The sequence below is a fragment of the Plecotus auritus genome (assembly GCF_963455305.1).
Source record: "Plecotus auritus genome assembly, chromosome: 7".
In the NCBI taxonomy this organism is placed as follows: domain Eukaryota; kingdom Metazoa; phylum Chordata; class Mammalia; order Chiroptera; family Vespertilionidae; genus Plecotus; species Plecotus auritus.
This window is the reverse complement of record NC_137774.1, coordinates 130397375-130416355: the sequence shown is the minus strand read 5'-3', so window position 1 is coordinate 130416355 and position 18981 is coordinate 130397375. Positions and strand designations below refer to the sequence as shown.

Genomic DNA, 18981 nt, shown 5'->3' with positions numbered 1-18981 from the left:
TCTGCAGGCATTTCTCATGGATAGAAGTCTGGTTGACCTTGTCTCTTGTGTCTCCCAGGCAATTAAAAGCCACAGTCAGCTGTGTCTTGATTGTTCAAAGACTTTCTCCTCTTCTCATTGACTTTACTGGAGTAGAATGCTAAATATAGGCACTGGTTCTCCTATCTCCCAGGTCTTTCTATGTGGACAGACTAGTTATCACTAATAGATTATGCTTACAAGCCTGACAGGAAGAGCAGAGAAATAGAAATGGGGGTTCGAGTGGTGCTGAAAAAAAAAAAAAGAGGCTTTATAAGTTTCTCAATTAGTAGGATCAAACACAGAAGGGAAATAGTGTGCCTTAATAACCATGCTCTTGGATATAGACTTAAGAAAATTAGAGAAATGAATGAGTTCCCATGGTATGAGGCAACTAAGTTCAGTAAACCACTCTGAGATATTTACTAAAGAGATAATGACCATCCTTTAGATCACCGGGTTGTAAATTTGGGTGCCTACAGGGAACGGGCATGGAGTAGAAATGGATGAGAAGCCAAATGGGGTCAGTGATAACCTTGAGCACACAGAGCCAAGGTGAGAAGCTGCTGATTGCTTAAAGCTAATGACTGGCCAGCGGCAAGATGATCTCAATTTTCAAAAAAAAAAGTCAGAGATGTGAGACTTAGTATGAAAAGTCAAAGTTTTAAATGTTGGCAACTTATTTAAACATAATTTTACAAATGTAGTTAACATATGACCAATGTATCTCTCCCTTATATTTTCATTGCACTGGTTTCATTCCTATCCTTGTCTTAAGGGCAATTTTAAGGCAAGTGGTGAGTATACTTGTTATATTAAAGACTAGAGGCCCGATGCACGAAGATTCTGCAAGAATGGGCCTTCCTTCCCCTGGCTGCTGGCACTGCCTTCGCTCCAGCTGGAGCCCCCTTTCTGCCTTAGCTCCCGCCCAGAACCGCCTTTCTGCTTTCCCATGCTGCCCAGAGGTCCAGAGAGGCTGGGGCGCTGTGGGACACCTGCGTCGTCACCATGGTGGTGATGCAAGCGTCCCACCCCTGGCCGCTCAGCGCCTGTGTATGCAAATTAACCCACCATATTTGTTGGGTTAATTTGCATACCCACTCCTGATTGGCTGGTGGGCATCACAAAGGTCCAGTCAATTTGCATATTTCTCTTTTATTAGTGTAGATGAAGTATGGTACAGGGAGTTAGACTTTGAGTATCTGTCTTGGAGTAGATTAGGATGCAGGAGATCCATTCCTGGGGCAGGATCACATCTCTACTCTGGGTTTGTTATGAGAGCCAATAGTCTAGATATTGACTAACATCAGATATTTTTGTGTCATGGTAAATACTCAACTATTAATTAGCCTACTTGCCCATATTCATAAGGGATTGTTGGCAGTTTGCTACTTAAAAGTGTGTTTCTGAATAGAATATGGAAGTATTAGTTAAGCATTTGGTTGGTGTGTGAATCTCCTTCAGGGGTCTACTCTAAACCTGGCACTGTGGAAATATTGTGGGGATTGGTAAGTTGAATATGGTACTAGCTCTACCTGCCAGAGCTAGGTCTACAGAGGAGATAAAACATGTCTACAAGTGCTGATTCAAAGCACATAGGACAATTTATTGTAAGCATAGAATTGCACACATCTATAGTAGTGACCCAGGTTATAATAATCAAATCTAAGAGCTTCAAATACTTTTCTTATACTATTAGTAATATGAAACCAGGGAAAGAACACCTGTAGCAAGACTGAATGAGTAATTTCAATAATATTGAGTACTGAGTACACTGTGTATCACTGAGCTATATGTCATATGCATTATTTTATCAATTATTACAATCACTCTAATAATTACTACTTTTTAAACAATGTATTTTTATTTATTTCAGAGAGAAAGGGAGAGGCAGAGAGAGATAGCAACATCAATGTGAGAATCATTGATTGGTTGCTTCCTGTGGGCCCTGAGCCCATAACCCACGCATGTGCCCTTAAGGGGAATTGAACCTGGGACCCTTTCGTCGCTCTATCCACTGAACCAAACGGCTAGGGCAATTAAATACTGCTTTTGACAATTAATTAGCTATTGAAAATGTAAGAATTAGTAACTTACCTAAAATTACAGAGTACAAGTAGAGGATTCACAACTTGAATTCAGGGCTACTTGACCGTGGAGTCCAGATTTTTAATAATATGCTTATAAACATTTCCGGGGGTGGGGGGGAAATAAAAATAAACTAAGAACAATTTTTCTTTAAGGATGATAGGATATTATTGTTTATAAGTACATTTATAGAAAGTTTTTATATTTGGATTCAGTTAATATTCATAGAATGCATTTTCTTTGATAGCATTTTATGATATAACTAGAGGCCCAGTGCAGGAAATTCGTGCACGGGGGGGGGGGGGGGGGTTGTCCCTCAGCCCGGCCTGCACCCTCTCCAATCTGGGACCCCTCGAGGGATGTCCGACTGCCCTCTCACAATCCAGGACTGCTGGCTCCCAACTGCCCGCCTGCCTGCCTTCCTGATTGCCCCTAACCGCTTCTGCCTGCCAGCCTGATCACCTCCTAACCACTCCCCTGCCAGCCTGATTGATGCCTAACTGCTCCCCTGCCAGCCTGTTTTCCCCTAACTGCCTTCCCCTGCAGGTGTGGTCACCCCTAACTGCCCTCCCCTGAAGGCCTGGTCATCCCTAATTGCCATCCTCTGCAGCCCTGGTCCCCCCCAGCTGCTCTCCCCTGCAGGCCTGGGTCCCTCCCAACTGCCTTTCCCTGCAGGCCTGGTCACCCCCAACTTCCCTCCTCTGCCAGCCGGGTCACCCCTAACTGCCCTTTCCTGCAGGCCTGGTCACCCCAACTTCCCTCCTCTGCCGGCTTGGTCACCCCTAACTGCCCTCCCCTGCTGGCCTGATCGCCCACAACTGCCCTCCCTTGGAGACCTGGTCCCTCCCAACTGCCCTCCCCTGCTGGCCATCTTATGGTGGCCATCTTGTGTCCACATGGGGGCAGGATCTTTGACCACATGGGGGCAGCCATCTTGTGTGTTGGAGTGATGGTCAATCTGCATATTACTCTTTTATTAGATAGGATAGAGGCCTGGTGCACGGGTGGGGCCAGCTGGTTTGCCCTGAAGGGTGTCCCGGATCAGGGTGGGGGTTCCCTTGGGGCGTGGGGCAGCCTGGGTGAGGGGCCTGTGGTGGTTTGCAGGCTGGCCTCACCCCCTGGCAACCCAAGTGGAGGCCCTGGTATCTGGGGTTTATTTATCTTCTACAATTGAAACTTTGTAGCCTGGAGTGGAGCCAAGCCTTCTGCATGCTCGGTGGCGGCAGCCATTTCTGTTGGGGTTTATGTATCTTCTATAATTGAAACTTTGTAGCCTTAAGCAGAGGCCTGGGCTGGCCAGGGCTGCAGAAGCTTGGCTTCCACCATTGCCGCGGGCAACCCTAGCCTCCTGCTCTTTCCAGCTCCGTGGCTGCTGCCATTTCTGTTTGGGTTTATTTATCTTCAATAATTGAAACTTTGTAGCCTTAAGCAGAGGCCTGGGCCGGCCAGGGCTGCAGAAAGCTTGGCTTCCTCCATCGCCGGGGGCAACCCTAGCCTCCTGCTCTTTCCAGCTCATGGCTGCCACCATTTCTGTTTGGGTTTATGTATCTTCTATCATTGAAACTTTGTAGCCTTGAGTGGAGGCCTAGGCCGGCAAGGGCAGGCGGAAAGCTTGGCTTCCTCCATTGCCGGGGAAACCCATGCCTCCCTCCTGCTCTCTGTGGTGGTAGCCATCTTGGTTGGGTTTATTTGCATATTCACTCCTGATTGGCTGGTAGGGGTGGCTGATAGGCGTGGCTTGTGGGTGTAGTGGAGTGATGGTTAATTTGCATATTACTCTTTTATTAGATAGGATTTGACATTTCATTTTTATGAAAACTTTTAACTATAGCATGTGTGAAATTGATATCTTTATTTTTACCTGAAATATTTTAATGGCATTGAGATATAAATGTATACTTTCTGTTTGCTGTGTTATCTTATAATAATTCCAGAAATGAATAAATTAAATTTCCCAGTTAGTGTTAAACACTGTTTATTAGCATATCCTGGCAATTATATGCTAAAATGTAAACTTAATTGTCTAGTTTACTTTAAGATTACCAACTGTTCATTGTGAGTTGTCAAATGGCCTATAGATGAAAAATACACATGTAATGTATTAGGTTAAAAAATGATCTTTAGGAAATATCTGGAATTTTATAATTTTGTTTTCACACTTATTTCAAGATATATAAAATCAATCAATCAAATGGAGAATAGCATCCAGGAAAAATAAATAGCTGGCATAAATTATGAGATTGAAACTGAGCTTAAATTGGACTTGGATTCTTATAGCATTTGGTTGTTTTCAATCTAGGTTTCCTAAATAATACAGATTTTAGATATTTTGTAAGGAAAGTGTTAGGAAATTATTTAGGACACCAACTCAACTATGTGTCAGTAGGATGCCTTCAGTTACGAGTAACAAAATTCCCTGGGTTTAAATAAGAAAGGAATTTATTATCTCATATAAAAGAAAGTTCAAAGGCATGGCTCACTCTAGGCTTAAACTCTTTCTCCTGAGTCTTTCTGAGCTTCATTGCCCTGAGGCTATCTTACACACTCATGTATGAAAGATGGCTACAACAGCTTGAGAAGAATTATCCTATCATGATAATGTGCAGTGAAGAAAAGCAACCATCTTTTCTTTTTGTTCTCTTAAGATGAATATACCTTTCCCAGGAGCACCTGCTCGAACCCCTGCAGATATCTCCTCACATTTCATTGGCCAAAATTGCATTATACTTATTTCAAAACTGATCACTGGTGATAGGAATTGGATTTCCTTAGGACAGTCAGGATCACCCCTTGGCTGGGATTTGACCCAGGGTCCTCTAAAATTTATGTCTGTGTGAAGGAGGGTAGATACTAGAATGAAAGCAGATTATTGTTGGAAAGGAGAAAGGGGAATGGCTACTTGTAGCTGACCGACATGGCCTCCTATATGGAATGAGAATGGAATGACTGTGGAGATCAAATAATCTTCGAAATTCTTCAGAGATTGGCTCTTTGATTTCTAGATGGTCCCCAACGCTAGTACTTACCCTCCTCATAATTACAGCTTCTTAGAAATTTGAGCTGGAAGAGACCATATGAGTCTGTTTGTTAAAACGACTTCCCCAAAGTCACACAGTAAATTAATGACAAAGCAAGGGTAGGTTTCTTGACTTAGAACAGGGTGTTTTCTTTCATTCTTTACCCCTCAGACTTTAGAACTATTAGAATGGCTTTAAAAGTCCTGGCAAGCACTGCTCTCTCTCTCTCTCTCTCTTTTTTTTGTAATTAACAGTTCCTCAAATACATTTATTTTGTTTGTTCAGCTTCGTAGAAACTAAATTGAGTCTGTTCTTTAAAAAACCTGCTGAAGTCTTTATTCTGATTTGATATCATGTGCATAAACCACCAGGCTTCTTCTCACCTCATATTTGATGCAAATCCTCTTCTTTCAACATCTCTCCCTATTGCTTCCCTATCTTCTCTCACTCCATCTATGACCAATTTCCTGTTTCTAAACAGACTTTGTGGTCAACCTTCTCTCTTGTGCCAGTTCCTAGCCACTAGTAATGAAGGCTGTGGTCCTTACTGTTCTTCCTACAGCCTACCCAGTTGTGGTTGTCCCACACATTCATATTCTTATGTCCCCCAAATCGGGTTCTGGGATTATTCTGGTAACTACTGCATTGGGAGAGAGTCAAACTAATCATTAAAGTGTTGGGACAGCTTCTCCTATTATAATTTCTCTCCTGTTTTTACAATCCAAGGGGAGCAGCTTCTTGTACTCTTATTACATATAGTGTACAAATAACGTGATTTATGACCCACCATAAGCCTGAATGCTTATGATTTACTTTGTATTTGTCTTCATTTTCAGGACAAGATGTTGATTAATATAAAGAGCATCTTATGGATGTGCTCTACCTTAATAGCAACCCATGCACTACGTAAAGGTGAGTGTTTGGTAACAATTTCCTTATTGCTAAGCAAAATAAAAATTTGAGTATTGGGGTATGAAAAGGCAATGTGAAATCACTAGAATAAAGGATGAATTTTTTTATCTATTCAGTGCTGAAAATGTTTAGTTAAAATATTATTAGGCTGAAAACTGGTTTTCAATAAATGAATCAATCAAAACAAAACCATGAACAAGATGCCAAAAAAAAAACCAGGTGGACTTTTAGTAACTTCCCAGATGACTTCCAGACTGTGCAAAAAGACTCCTACAGCCATCCTTTGGTATCCACAGGAGATTGGTTCCAGGACCCTCCACAGATACCAAAATCTGAGAATGTTCAATTCCCTTATATATAACTAGAGGCCCAGTGAATGAAAATTCATGCACTCAGGGGGGGTTCCTTCAGCCCAGCCTGTGCCCTCTTACAGTCCGGGACCCCTTGGGGTATGTCCGACTGACAGCTTAGGCCTGCTCCCTGGGGGATTGGGCCTAAGCTGGCAGTCAGACATCCCTCTGGCAACCCGGGAGCCCTCGGGGGATGTCCGACTAACGGCTTAGTAGGCCTAAGCCATTAGTTGGACATCCTTAGTGCTGCTGTGGAGGTGGGAGAGGCTCCCGCCACTGCCTCTGAGCTGGCCAGCTGTGAGCCGGCTTCTGGCTGAGCGGCGCTCCCCCTATGGAAGTGCACTGACCACCAGGGGGCAGCTCCTGCATTGAGCGTCTGCCTCCTGGTGGTCAGTGTGCATCATAGTGACCAGTCGTTCCAGTCGGTCCTCCTCTAAGGTCAATTTGCATATTACCCTTTTATTATATAGGATGGCATAGTATTTGCATATAACCTATGTATATCCTCCCATATACTTTAAATCATGTATAGATTATTTATAATGCCTAATATAATATAATGTAAATGCTATGTAAATAGTTATACTGTATGGTTTAGGGAATAATGACAAGGGAAAAAAGTCTGTACATGTTCAGTACAGAGCAACCATCTAAATTTAACCACATAGTACACATCAGCAACAATATAAGATTAAAAAAATTTTAATTTTCAGTTGGTTGAGTCTGTGGATGCAGAACCTACAGTTACGGAGGGCCAACTATATATGTCATTGGGCAACTTTTCCATCTTCTTCAATATTACTCAAGACTTTCCTACTTAAAAAAAGAAAGAAAGAAAGAAAGACTATCAAACTCTCAGGAGACTAGATTTTGAGAAATGCAAGAAAATAAAGAGAAGACTGAGAGCCAAGTATTTGCCCCTACCTCCCTTTCTTCTCCCTCTCTCTCTCTCTCTCTCTCTCTCTCTCTCTCTCTCTCTCTCTCTCTCTCTCCTTTCCTCCCTCCCTCCTTCCCTCTCTCCTTCCTTCCCTCTCTCCCCCTTCTTCCCTCCCTTCCTCCCTCCCTCTGTAACTGGATAAGTTCACATGCACTGTTTTTCTTAGCTTTAAATTACTTATCCACCAAATGAATGTTTTATAATTCCAAATTCGTGGACTATGGTCCATGAAGAATGATACTGCCTTGAACTCCAGTGATCTATTCCTGTCTGTACCTCTCCAGAGTCAACTTCCACTTTTTCTCAACTCATTCTACACTTCAGACTCTCTGAACTAATTTATAATTCCATCAGACTTTCATATTACATGTTTTTTCACATGTAATTTTTTCTGTTTGATAGTCCATTCTCTTGTTCTCTACAGTTCTACTTCAACTTATCAAGACTCAAAGTTTAAGTATCACTGCATCCACCCATCCACCTATTTATTCACCCATCCATCCCCATCCATTCATATATATCAACCACTGTGTTATATACTTTACTCCAAAAATAAGTGGGGTTTTTTTTGTGTGTGAATCTATTATCATAATTAGGAGATGCAATTAGTTGGGGCTAATTTCAGAAGAATTGAATTTTTAAAAAATATATATTTTTATTGATTTCAGAGAGGAAGGGAGAGGAAGAGAGAGATAGAAACATCAATGATGAGAGAGAATCATTGATTGGCTGCCTCCTGCATGCCCCCCACTGGGAACTGAGCCCGCAACCTAGGCATATGCCCTTGACCGGAATCGAACCCGCGACCCTTCAGTCCGCAGGCTGACGCTCTATCCACTGAGCCAAGCCGGCTAGGGCAAGAATTTAATTTTTTATATGAGAGGCAAAAGTTGAAAACATAAAATCTGCATAAAACAGATTTACCAATTTCATTTAGGCACACAGCAGTACCTAGTTGTGAGTCAACACAAGTACTTACATCTTGAGTTTTTTTCTTTTTATTCTTAGGCCTTCAAAAAGTCAATAACTAAACATTAAGGAACATCTTGCATACTGGTTATTGACTTTATTTTAATATACAAAGAGCTCTTTGCTTTAACAATACCCATTATATTGATTATCTAGCACTGATCTAGTTATTTGAATATTCTTCTAATATTAATAAATGAAGTCATGCATAGTCATGAGTAAGTAAATGAACAAGAGAATAATGTTAATCACCTGAGAAAGAGATAGATTCCCATACTCTCAATCTGACATGTTTTTGGCCAAGGTCTCTGTGTTTATATGTATGTTTGGTCAAATGATGTAGATGGAATTCACATCAGCCTTCTTCTGCAAATTTACTAACAGAGAATGAAAGGTAATTGATTATTCATTATTTATTTATTTCCCTCTTACTGTATTCATTTAGATCACTAATCATCTGGTGGGAACAGTGAACTTTTTTTTAGCATTCATTTTTATTACTTGGATTGTCAGAATTTCAGACTAGTTCTTGCAGGTAGCGATTTTATTTTTTAAACAGGAATAGTCTATAAACATTATCCTCTGAACTACTTAATTTCTTTCTTAAAATATTTAGATTTAGTGAACTTAGTTATTGTGACCCAGTAAATTAAGACCCAAGATTTCATACACAAAAGAGCTGACCACACAGCTTTTTGTTAATCCTGGATTCTATATGGAATATATATTTATATCTAACCAAAGCTTTTAATTTTCTTGTACCTATAAACATGCAGGACAGTACATAGCCCTTGGGAAGTTTGTCTTTTGACATCATTTTGTGCCAATATGTCTTTTCATTACAGCAGAGTTATTGAGAAATGCTCTAAGTTTCTGAAACCTCCTGATTGGGTAGATTGGGCTGAATCTCATATCTGCCCCTACACATCTAAAACTGTGGAAAGAACTCTCATTTAGTAATAAATAGTAAGAAACTGGAAGTCACTTACCCTAGAATCACTTTTAAGGAGGTGATAAAGAATCTTATAATTTATACCATCATTGAGGTTGATGATAAAGTTGTTTATTCTCCATTATAAAAAGCAATACTTTATTTCTGATGAAGTCCATCATATAAATAATTCTTCAGGAAGGAAGATAAGATTTTCTAGAATATATGATAAATGCCAATTAGGAGATTCTTAGGTCATAGAATTCTCACCCCTTTCCTTCTCAGAATCCCTATTCTTAGCAAAAAAATAAAAATAAATAAAAAAAAATTGTGTAGTCATTATCTCCCTAATGGGTTCTGAATGAGAGGTCTAGGTACCAGGTAGTAGTTTCTCTCTGGGAGTCTTCTGTGGACTTTAAAGATTTATTTTAAAGATCATGGAATTGCTAACAGTTTTCAGTTCAGAAAGCAATTTAAAAACAGGATGGATTAAAAGTAGGCTAGGTACAGACTCTGGAAAGGAAACAAAACTAATTCAGGGACAGGGGAAGAACCTAATAGATACCAAAGCTGAAAGATTCCTTGATTAGGTGTAAGGAGAACTATGTTCTGGCCCAGGTGTGTCACCAGCCAGCTGGGATCTCCAGTGTCACTTCCTCTTAGTGGAGCATCCTTAGTGAAGGATTGGACCATTTTCACTCAGGATGAGCTTTAAGTAAGAGAATTTATTTTGTAAGTCAAAGAGGCCATTAAAAATAGAATTATTCCATTGCTATTAGATTCTAAAATATTAATAGCATTTGTAACATTTTAATGATTAACTTAGTTCAGCTAATAGCACACTTCATTTAATGTTTATTTAATCTTGAGTGCTTTAAATCCTGTTTTGAACAAGCTTAATATAATTTGAAAAAGTGATAAAGAAATTTATGACAGCAATGATTATTATAAATTTGGAATGGTTACTGGTTTCTATCATCAATACAATAAATATAAAACTATATTAGTTATTTTATATGTAATTGTATCACATGAAGGATTTTATAGGCCAGTCCTTCTGAAGTTAAATTTCAATCTCTAGCAATAGGGAGTATTTTTTTCTTAAAGATTATAATATCTCCACATCTTCCTGCAATTTTCAAAATGACTTATCCCCAACTGAATCCACAGGGCTATATTGACAGCTATATCATTTCTGATGCATGTCCATATTCACATGTATGTTACCAACACCTTTGACCATTAACATACTGTTAGATATACATCATTTGGTTAATTAAAAATCATTATTTAACTCCACCTAGAGGCTACTATTGTTCATCATATTTTCATTAAGTGTAAGTTGCTTGTATATTAATGATAATTTCTATTGTTATTACCAAAATATTGTCTAGCCAATTCGTAGACACTGGAAGATGGGGCTGGGTAGGGAGGGAGTGCAAGAAAATTTCTGTTGCATGTAATAGTGTTAAATTATAGCCAATGCCTTCTTTCTCATTAAAAGTTTAAGGGCTTACACAGAAAGACATTGTGCTGATTAATACTTTAGGACGGTTATGTGAACAGCTGCCAACTTTCCCCCAGGATATAATCTAGAGGTAATGTTTCACTGCAAAGTGATTGCAGCTGGATTTGTCATTATGATGAAAGCCTTTGGTTCAAACCCTGAACCAAAAAGGGTCCCTCCAAGTGTTAGACTTCCCCCTGCTCCAGTCTACAGAAGTACTTTTTTAATTTTCACTTCCTCTTTGAGTTTTATTTTCATTTCCTTTAAGGTAATGTGGCAGTTAGCTTAACAAACATTTTTCATCTTCTGACCTGTGACATAAATTTACCTTTTAACTGCTCTTTCTAGCATTGTTTTAGTCCTTTAAACCTGCATGGCTCATTCTAGTCTTATTTTGGCCTTGATTGCTTGCTCTCCTATAATTGCCTTATAGTATCACTTACTTGTTCACGTTAAACACTGAATTGCAAATAAGTTAAAATTAATGTCATATTTTTGGTGGATAAAATGAGAATTATTTATCCCTGTCTTTGTTATGAACATGATTGAAATTATATACTATTCTCTGTGTAGAAAATCATTCTTATTATTTCATACTAGAGGACCAGTGCACAAAATTCATGCACTCGGGGGGTCCCTCAGCCCGACCTGCGCCCTCTCTCAGTCCAGGAGCCCTCAGGGGATGTCTGACTGATGGCTTAGGCCCGCTCCTTGCGGAGAGTGGGCCTAAGCTGTCAGTCAGACATCCTTAGCACTACTGCGGAGGCAGGAGAGGCTTCTGCCACTGCTACTGTGCTCGCCAGCCATGAGCCTGGCTCAGAGCTTCAGGCTGAGTGGTGCTCCCCCTGTGGGAGATCACTGACCACCAGGGGGCAGCTCCTGCATTGAGCATCTGCCCCCTGGTGGTCAGTGCGCATCATTGCGACCGGTTGTTCTGCTGTTCAATCAATTTGCATATTAGCCTTTTATGCCTGTGGGATTGGCCAAAACTGACTCTCCGACATCCCCCGAGGGGTCCCAGATTGCAAGAGGGTGCAGGCCAGGCCAAGGAACCCCATTGGGGCTGGGGAGGGATGTGGGAGGTTTGCTAGCTGGGGAGGGACTGTGGGAGGGCTCCAGGGCATATCCGGCCCATCTTGCTCAGTTCTGATCATCCAGACCCCAGCAGCAAGCCAACCTACCAGTCGGAGCATCTGCCCCCTGGTGGTCAGTGCATGACATAGTGACTGGTTGACTGGTTGACTGTCTGCCCCCGGTGGTCAGTGCATGTCATAACGAGCAGTTGAGCGGCCTTAGCATATCATTAGCATATTACGCTTTGATTGGTTAAGCAGATGACCAGACAAATGGACACTTAGTATATTAGACTTTTATTATATAGGCTATGGATAAGAGTTTCTTATCCACTCACATATTAAATAGACTCAGTTTGGGCTTTTTTAGGAATGTTAATTTGGTATTTTCTCTTTCTTGTAAACAAAGTGGAAAAAAGCCCACCTGTGAAGGGCTCCCTCTCTGGAAAAGTCAACCTACCTTGTCATTTCTCAACCATGCCTACCTTACCACCCAGTTATAACACCAGCGAATTTCTCCGAATCAAATGGTCTAAGATTGAATTGGACAAGAGTGGAAAGGACTTAAAGGAGACTACTGTTCTTGTGGCTCAAGATGGGAATATCAAGATTGGCCAGGGCTACAAGGGGAGAGTGTCGGTGCCTACACATCCCGAGGATGTGGGTGATGCCTCACTCACCATGGTCAAACTGCTTGCCAGTGACGCGGGCCTCTACCGCTGCGATGTCATGTACGGGATTGAAGACACACAGGAGGCAGTGTCATTGACCGTGGACGGTAAGGCTTTTGGAATCTATAAGAAGGTAGTAAAACATGATACCTGGTTCAGAAGTGTTGTGAAACAGTAACTCAAACGTAACTATTGTTTGGGGTTTGGACAAGTAGAAAAACCATCAGTCATCCCAACAGTCCATGTCTTTCATCAAAAATAAACTGTTATTTATTGGGGGTAAGGGAGCCAGGAAAGTGACATTTTCCACAGCAACTTCAATGATTCTATGTAGTCAGTAAATAATGTACAATGATTCATTGTACTCTGGAAATAATGAATATGAAGACATAGTATATAGTTCAAGATCATTACTTTGTTTTTGAGACCTATCAATGATAGCTTTTTAAGACTGTAAAGGCTAATCTATTTTGTTTTAATTTTTACATGTGTGTGTATGCACATATACATATACACACATATGCATATATACATATACATGTATATATACACACCATAAAACCCCCTTTCCTTCTTTTTTCTCACGCTCCTAACATGATTTAAAATCTTTGAGTTCACTTGTAAGAAATATAAATTCTATTTTAATTTACATTGAAGATAGAAGGCACTTAATAAGTACCATGGTACATATCACAGTGCCTTAAAAAGCCAGGGCTCAATAAATATTTGAATTGGATCAAAACAAGAACTCAGTAAATTTTTTTAAGGTTAATACACTAGTTATCCATTAAGTCCTGCAATGAAACATTTGGGTTTTAGCCTTCTTTCAGTAGTGGTTTATATGTCATTTGAATTTAAGTTAGGAGACAAGGCAAAGAAAAATTGTTTTAATTGGGTACACTCATAATGCCATAGCTCTTAGAAGAAGAATATTTTGGCAAGTTACTAAGCAAAATTCTCATACCCAGACATGATGGAACATATTTTTCTTCCAACCCTCCATTTCCCTATATTTACCTTTTAGAAATATATACAAAGGGCTTTATTAAAATTCTTTCTTGCATAGCCAAAAGGAAATACTTTAAATTTCAGATGCAACAAGTTAATTTTCTGGACATCTTTTTACAATCAGATTCTATAGCTCTCTCCCATAAATCTATTTTTATGTTAACCCGGCATAGACTAAATACCATGGGCTCTTCCATCTTTTAAGCTTTTTTTTATCATTTATTTTAGTTAGCATAGAATTGTTTTGTTCTATTACTCTTTCTCTAGATAGATGGGTAATCGTGTAAGATGCATGCTATATATAAATTTATACAATAATATATATAAACATATACTATATAAATATAAACATATTAAATATACATATATTGAAAATCCACAAAGGAGTTTAACAACTTCTTACGATTTTCATCATTAAAGAATTAGCAATGGATTTGCCCCTTGCCCTTCTGAAACAATGAAAATCCTCGGCTTAATCTCCTTAGCCCCATGAGATCTTCAAATTATCCCAACAATTGCAGATACTTGTACAGGCTGATATTCCCTGCGTTGGTCATGCAGGCCCCGTTATGCCCCCTTATTGCCAATCGTCAGTGCACACGGGTGATTTTTAATTAGCAAGAAGACTATTTGAAGCTTCAGTCAACATAAGACTAATCTAAAACTGTTCACATTCTTGCTTAAGTCTTAGGGATTATTATAAACTATGTCTCATACTTACCCAATACCACCATATATACTTCTTGGCAATTTCAGAGTAGTTCTATAAAGGTACAAATTTTCTGAAAGGCATTTGATGACTTTTTTTATTTTACACTATTAGAAATGGAAAAACAAATGTTAGATGTCAGTGCATCTATGCAGGTCTTTTTGTGTTGATCCTGATTAGATGTGCTTATCTATGACATGGCTAGTCTGTTGCCCCATAGTTATTTTATTGGCACATGCCTCAGAAAGAGAATCTAAGGATGGGCATATGAGAGATTTTTTTAAAAATATATTTTATTGATTTTTTACAGAGAGGAAGAGAGAGGGATAGAGAGTTAGAAACATCGATGAGAGAGAAACATCGATCAGCTGCTCCTGCACACCTCCTACTGGGGATGTGCCCGCAACCAAGGTACATGCCCTTGACTGGAATCGAACCTGGGACCTTTCAGTCCACAGGCCAATGCTCTATCCACTGAGCCAAACCGGCCAGGGCATGAGAGATTCTTATAAACAGAAGTCAGACTGGGAGCGATAGACTCTTGTCAACCCCAGTAAACTACTAGCAATAAAAGGAGAGAGGAAGATAGTTCAGAAACCAAAATTCATTCTGCGATGACTCAATAAAATCTTATCCATGAGACCCAGCTGCCCCAATTTCTATTTTCCAGTGACTTCTCAGGCATTAGCTTGAGTCACTTTGCAGACTTATAGAAATAAATCACCATATTTACTCCAGTTAAAAATGGAGATGCTCACATGGCTAGCATGACTCAATGGTTAAGCATCGACCTATGAACCAGGAAGTCAAGTTCGATTCCCGGTCAGGGCACATGCTCAGGTTGTGGGCTCGACCCCCAGTGTGGGGCATGCAGGTGGCAGCTGATCAATGATTCTCTCTCATCATTGATGTTTCTCTCTCTCGCCTTCTCCATTCCTCTCTAAAAATCAATGAAAACATATTTTTAAAAAATGGAGATGCTCTTGCTGAAATGGGAGGAGAGGACCCACAGCTCCATCCCCAGCTGTTCTTTCCTCAGCCCTCTTTCCTCAGCAAGAACTAGTTTATGCAGCTCCTAAACTACAACAAAATGGAATTTGAGGAAAGTACCAGGATTCCTGACTTCTACCCATGGAATTGGGAGAACTTTATTTCAGGACTTCCTTGGGATAAAAGTCCTACATTTTATTTGTAATAGGGGAGACCCTAAATTATACTGGTCAGTTAGGGAACATGATACACATTTGAATAGTACTTAGTAGCCTATTCAACATTTTTAAATCCTTTACCTAAGTTGACTGTCATATGAGTCAAATAACATAAGCAATATTAATTACACTTTAAGGGGAGGAAATTGAGGCTCAGTATATGATTAGAGACTAGTATATGATCAAGGAGCTTAATTAGGAGTTAAAACAAGACTTCTCACTTATGCACAGTGTCATGGAAGTAAATATCTCATGTTTTATGTCTAGGGTGTTGATGAAGTGATGTTATTGAATGTTGCATGTGTGTGTGTGTGTTTTTTTGTTTTGTGTGTTTTTTTGAGTTGGTCCTGGGAAAAGTCATGAAGTAGAAGCTGGTCTTGTGACCCCCTTAATTCTTTGTATCTCTTGCAATACCTACTCCCTTTAGTTGCCCAGTGTTCCCATGACAGCCTAAATACTACATGCATCAAGACAACTATGCACCTGTTGGGATTTAGTGGCTTAAATCTTAGATTGTTTATGTGTGAACAGAGAATTTGTGGCTAGGAAACTTTCTAATGGAGCAAAGTGGGACACCTAGGTGAATGGCATTTCTGGGGCTCCTCATATCACCATAATTTTGCATAATGCTACATAAAGTAAAAATAAAGAATTATCATGATGTTATTATCATGTTAGCAATTAATCTGACATACTGCTCCAGTGAGAAACTTTGCACATTGTTGTGGGAGATTTGAACATGCTGGTAATTGTTTGCTGCTATCTTTGCAGGGGTTGTGTTTCACTACAGGGCGGCAACCAGCAGGTACACTCTGAATTTTGAGAATGCACAGCAGGCTTGTTTGGATATTGGAGCGGTCATAGCAAGTCCAGAGCAGCTCAATGCTGCCTATGAAGATGGATTTGAGCAGTGTGATGCAGGCTGGCTGTCTGATCAGACGGTTAGGTAAGATGTCTGGGGCCACAGTTTTTAATTCATCAATTTGGGAGTGAGAATAAAGTACTAATTATTAGTCCTTTCTTTCCCCAGGTATCCCATCCGGACTCCTCGAGAAGGCTGTTATGGAGATATGATGGGGAAGGAAGGTGTCAGGACCTATGGATTCCGTTCTCCTCATGAAACTTATGACGTGTATTGCTACGTGGACCATCTGGATGGTAAAATGTTTACATTTCTCTAGTGTCATTTGAAATAAGAAAATTGAGGGAAGGCAGGGTGCATGTTGGAATAAAATAAGTCTTCATGCTTGTTTAAATTCCAAACAGCAACATTTAGTTTAAATGACCATATGATTCTGTGGTAAAATAAGCTTGAAGTGGAAAGAGAAGGAGGAGTGTGTAAATGCTTACACAGGTTAGAAATGTCTTTAGTTAATAGCAGGTTTTCTTTCAGTCATGCTGCTATTGGACTATTTCCTATACACTTTTAGAGTATTAAGAATAGAAAGCTGTAAGGGTGGTACCTATTTTTGTGAGAACTCAGGTAAAATCCTGTGATGACAAACCATTGTGAATCCAAGTGCTGATAAACACCCGAAAGCACAACTAAATAACCTTAGCTAGCCCAGGAGGGTGGTCATGTTACACTTCTGTTTATTTTGCTACACAGATATTCAGAGCTATCATTCATTCATTTGGCCAATCAACATATTAAAAAAGCTATTTACTTTGTGATAAGTACTCTACTAGTTGTTAGGGATGTAAAAGCCAGGTAAGTTATAAGCGTTGCTTTACAGATGCTTAGAGGCTGCTGATTTTAGACCATCGTATCTCACTTAGCATGAGTTAGAGCTCCCTAAAGACAAAGGCAAGTTCAATAGTGGCAACATTACCTTAGGGATGCAATGAAGTTTTATTATTAAACATATGGAATACAAGTTTCTGTGACTTTAGAAATGGAGTTTCATTTATATCAACAGATATCTTAGAAGCCCAAATATATAAATAGAAGTATTGAATTGAGTGATACATTTAATTTTGGCTGGGTACACATAAAAAGAAAGATCTCTTCTTTTCTTATCTGTCAAATTAGGAGATTGGACTAGACAATTGACACGGTCTCTTCCAATATTATAATTCTATGATTTTATGAATTGAATAAACAAACTCAGAGACTGAGAGCTAGAAAAGAAGCAGCTTATATTTTCCTGATGCCTTAATTTTGAATCAGAGGGGCTGCCTTCAAGAAGGCTTTTGAAGTGTGTTTCCCTAGCATCTTAACACTCTTATTGTAACTCTCATTTTAGGCTGGTAAATGTATTTTCTAAACCAGAACTTCAGATACTAAAAGTTCCCTTTTATATAGGGACAAAGGGGAAAAAATACATGTAAAGTCCAAACTATGACATATTGTTTTTTTCTTCCTTTACTTTAAGTTTCATTTAATAGGGGAGAGTTGGTAGGAGAATCTAGTTCTAGAAAATGAATTTGGCTATTGCTATTTCAGTAAGATGGAAATTTGTATCCAAATTTGGTAACGTGGAATTTTTAAATCACTGTTGTTTTAATTTAGAATAGTATCTATCAGAGTGATAATTATAAAAATTTCTGGAATGCTGGTAAAACTAGAACTGAATCAAAGGTAGTTTTAAAAAGTATACATAAGTTCTAATTACCTAAAACAGCTTTACCAAACATCATTGAAATGGTGGCTTTCAGGTACAAATCCATGGCCTGATCCAAACATGAATAATCATCACAAGCCTGGCTGGCCTGGCTCAGTGACTGAGCTTCGACCTATGAACCCAGAGGCCACAGTTCCATTCCAGGTCCGGGTACATGCCCAAGTTGTGGGCTCAATCCCCAGCTGGGGGCGTGCAGGAGGCAGCCAATTAATGCTTCTCTCTCATTGATGTTTCTATCTCCCTCTCTCTTTCTCCTTTCCTCTCTGAAATAAATAAAAATATATGTAAAAAAAAGTATCACAAGTCAGCCTCCTTGATGGAGAAACAGGCTTATGTACTCACAGTGCTACCGGATGGATCGCCTAAGGGGCCCTCTGTGTGTCTGTTCTTCAATCTTATCCTGATGGAACAACCGAAACCCCACTCTCTAAGGCTACAGAGTCCTTATATATTTTTTGAGACCAGAGGACTTTCTGTCTCTCCAGGAGTCCTAGAAATTCCATGCCCTCTACAAATATACTGTTTGAGGTACTTTTGACAGGACCACTGGGGATCCTTAGCCACCCTGAACCATTGAGAACTGGCTTCCCCACTGTCTGCTCAGATATTGCAACTAATGTGTGAGGAGAACTGGGCTCCGTGGGAAGAGTAGCTCTGAGAGTGTGCATATACACTGCAAACAGAACGATTTACTAGTCTACAGGAGTTCTTTTCCACCTCCATAAACAGCACTTCGAAGGCAACTGTTATTCGTAAAACCAGCCTATGCCTGAATGTAACCCAGCTGTATTTTATACAGTTTCTTGGGACAGATGTTGCACATAGTTGATGACTGAAAATTTATATGTGCAATGTAGCATACATTTAGTTTGGGTATTTATATCAAAGCAACAGAATTTGAACCTTTTTGGTTTAGCCTACAAAAGTTGGAAGAGAAAGGTAAAAGAATCAGTATCATT

The 18981-nt window shown here is 39.7% G+C and overlaps 1 protein-coding gene across 3 annotated transcripts in view; it reads left to right on the top strand.

The window, feature by feature from the left end:
- VCAN (versican) overlaps positions 1-18981 on the top strand; it is a gene marked incomplete at its 5' end in the record, with an annotated part of 106547 nt that overhangs the window by 7038 nt on the left and 80528 nt on the right. For 2 of the 3 annotated variants that reach the window (XM_080679278.1, XM_080679277.1), the window contains 4 exons: positions 5966-6041; positions 12212-12580; positions 16170-16344; positions 16429-16556. In XM_080679278.1, coding sequence (XP_080535404.1) covers positions 5966-6041; positions 12212-12580; positions 16170-16344; positions 16429-16556 — 748 coding nt within the window. Of the gene's footprint in view, positions 1-5959; positions 6042-12211; positions 12581-16169; positions 16345-16428; positions 16557-18981 lie in introns of those variants that run through there. The other variant, XM_080679276.1, reaches the window with a different exon arrangement.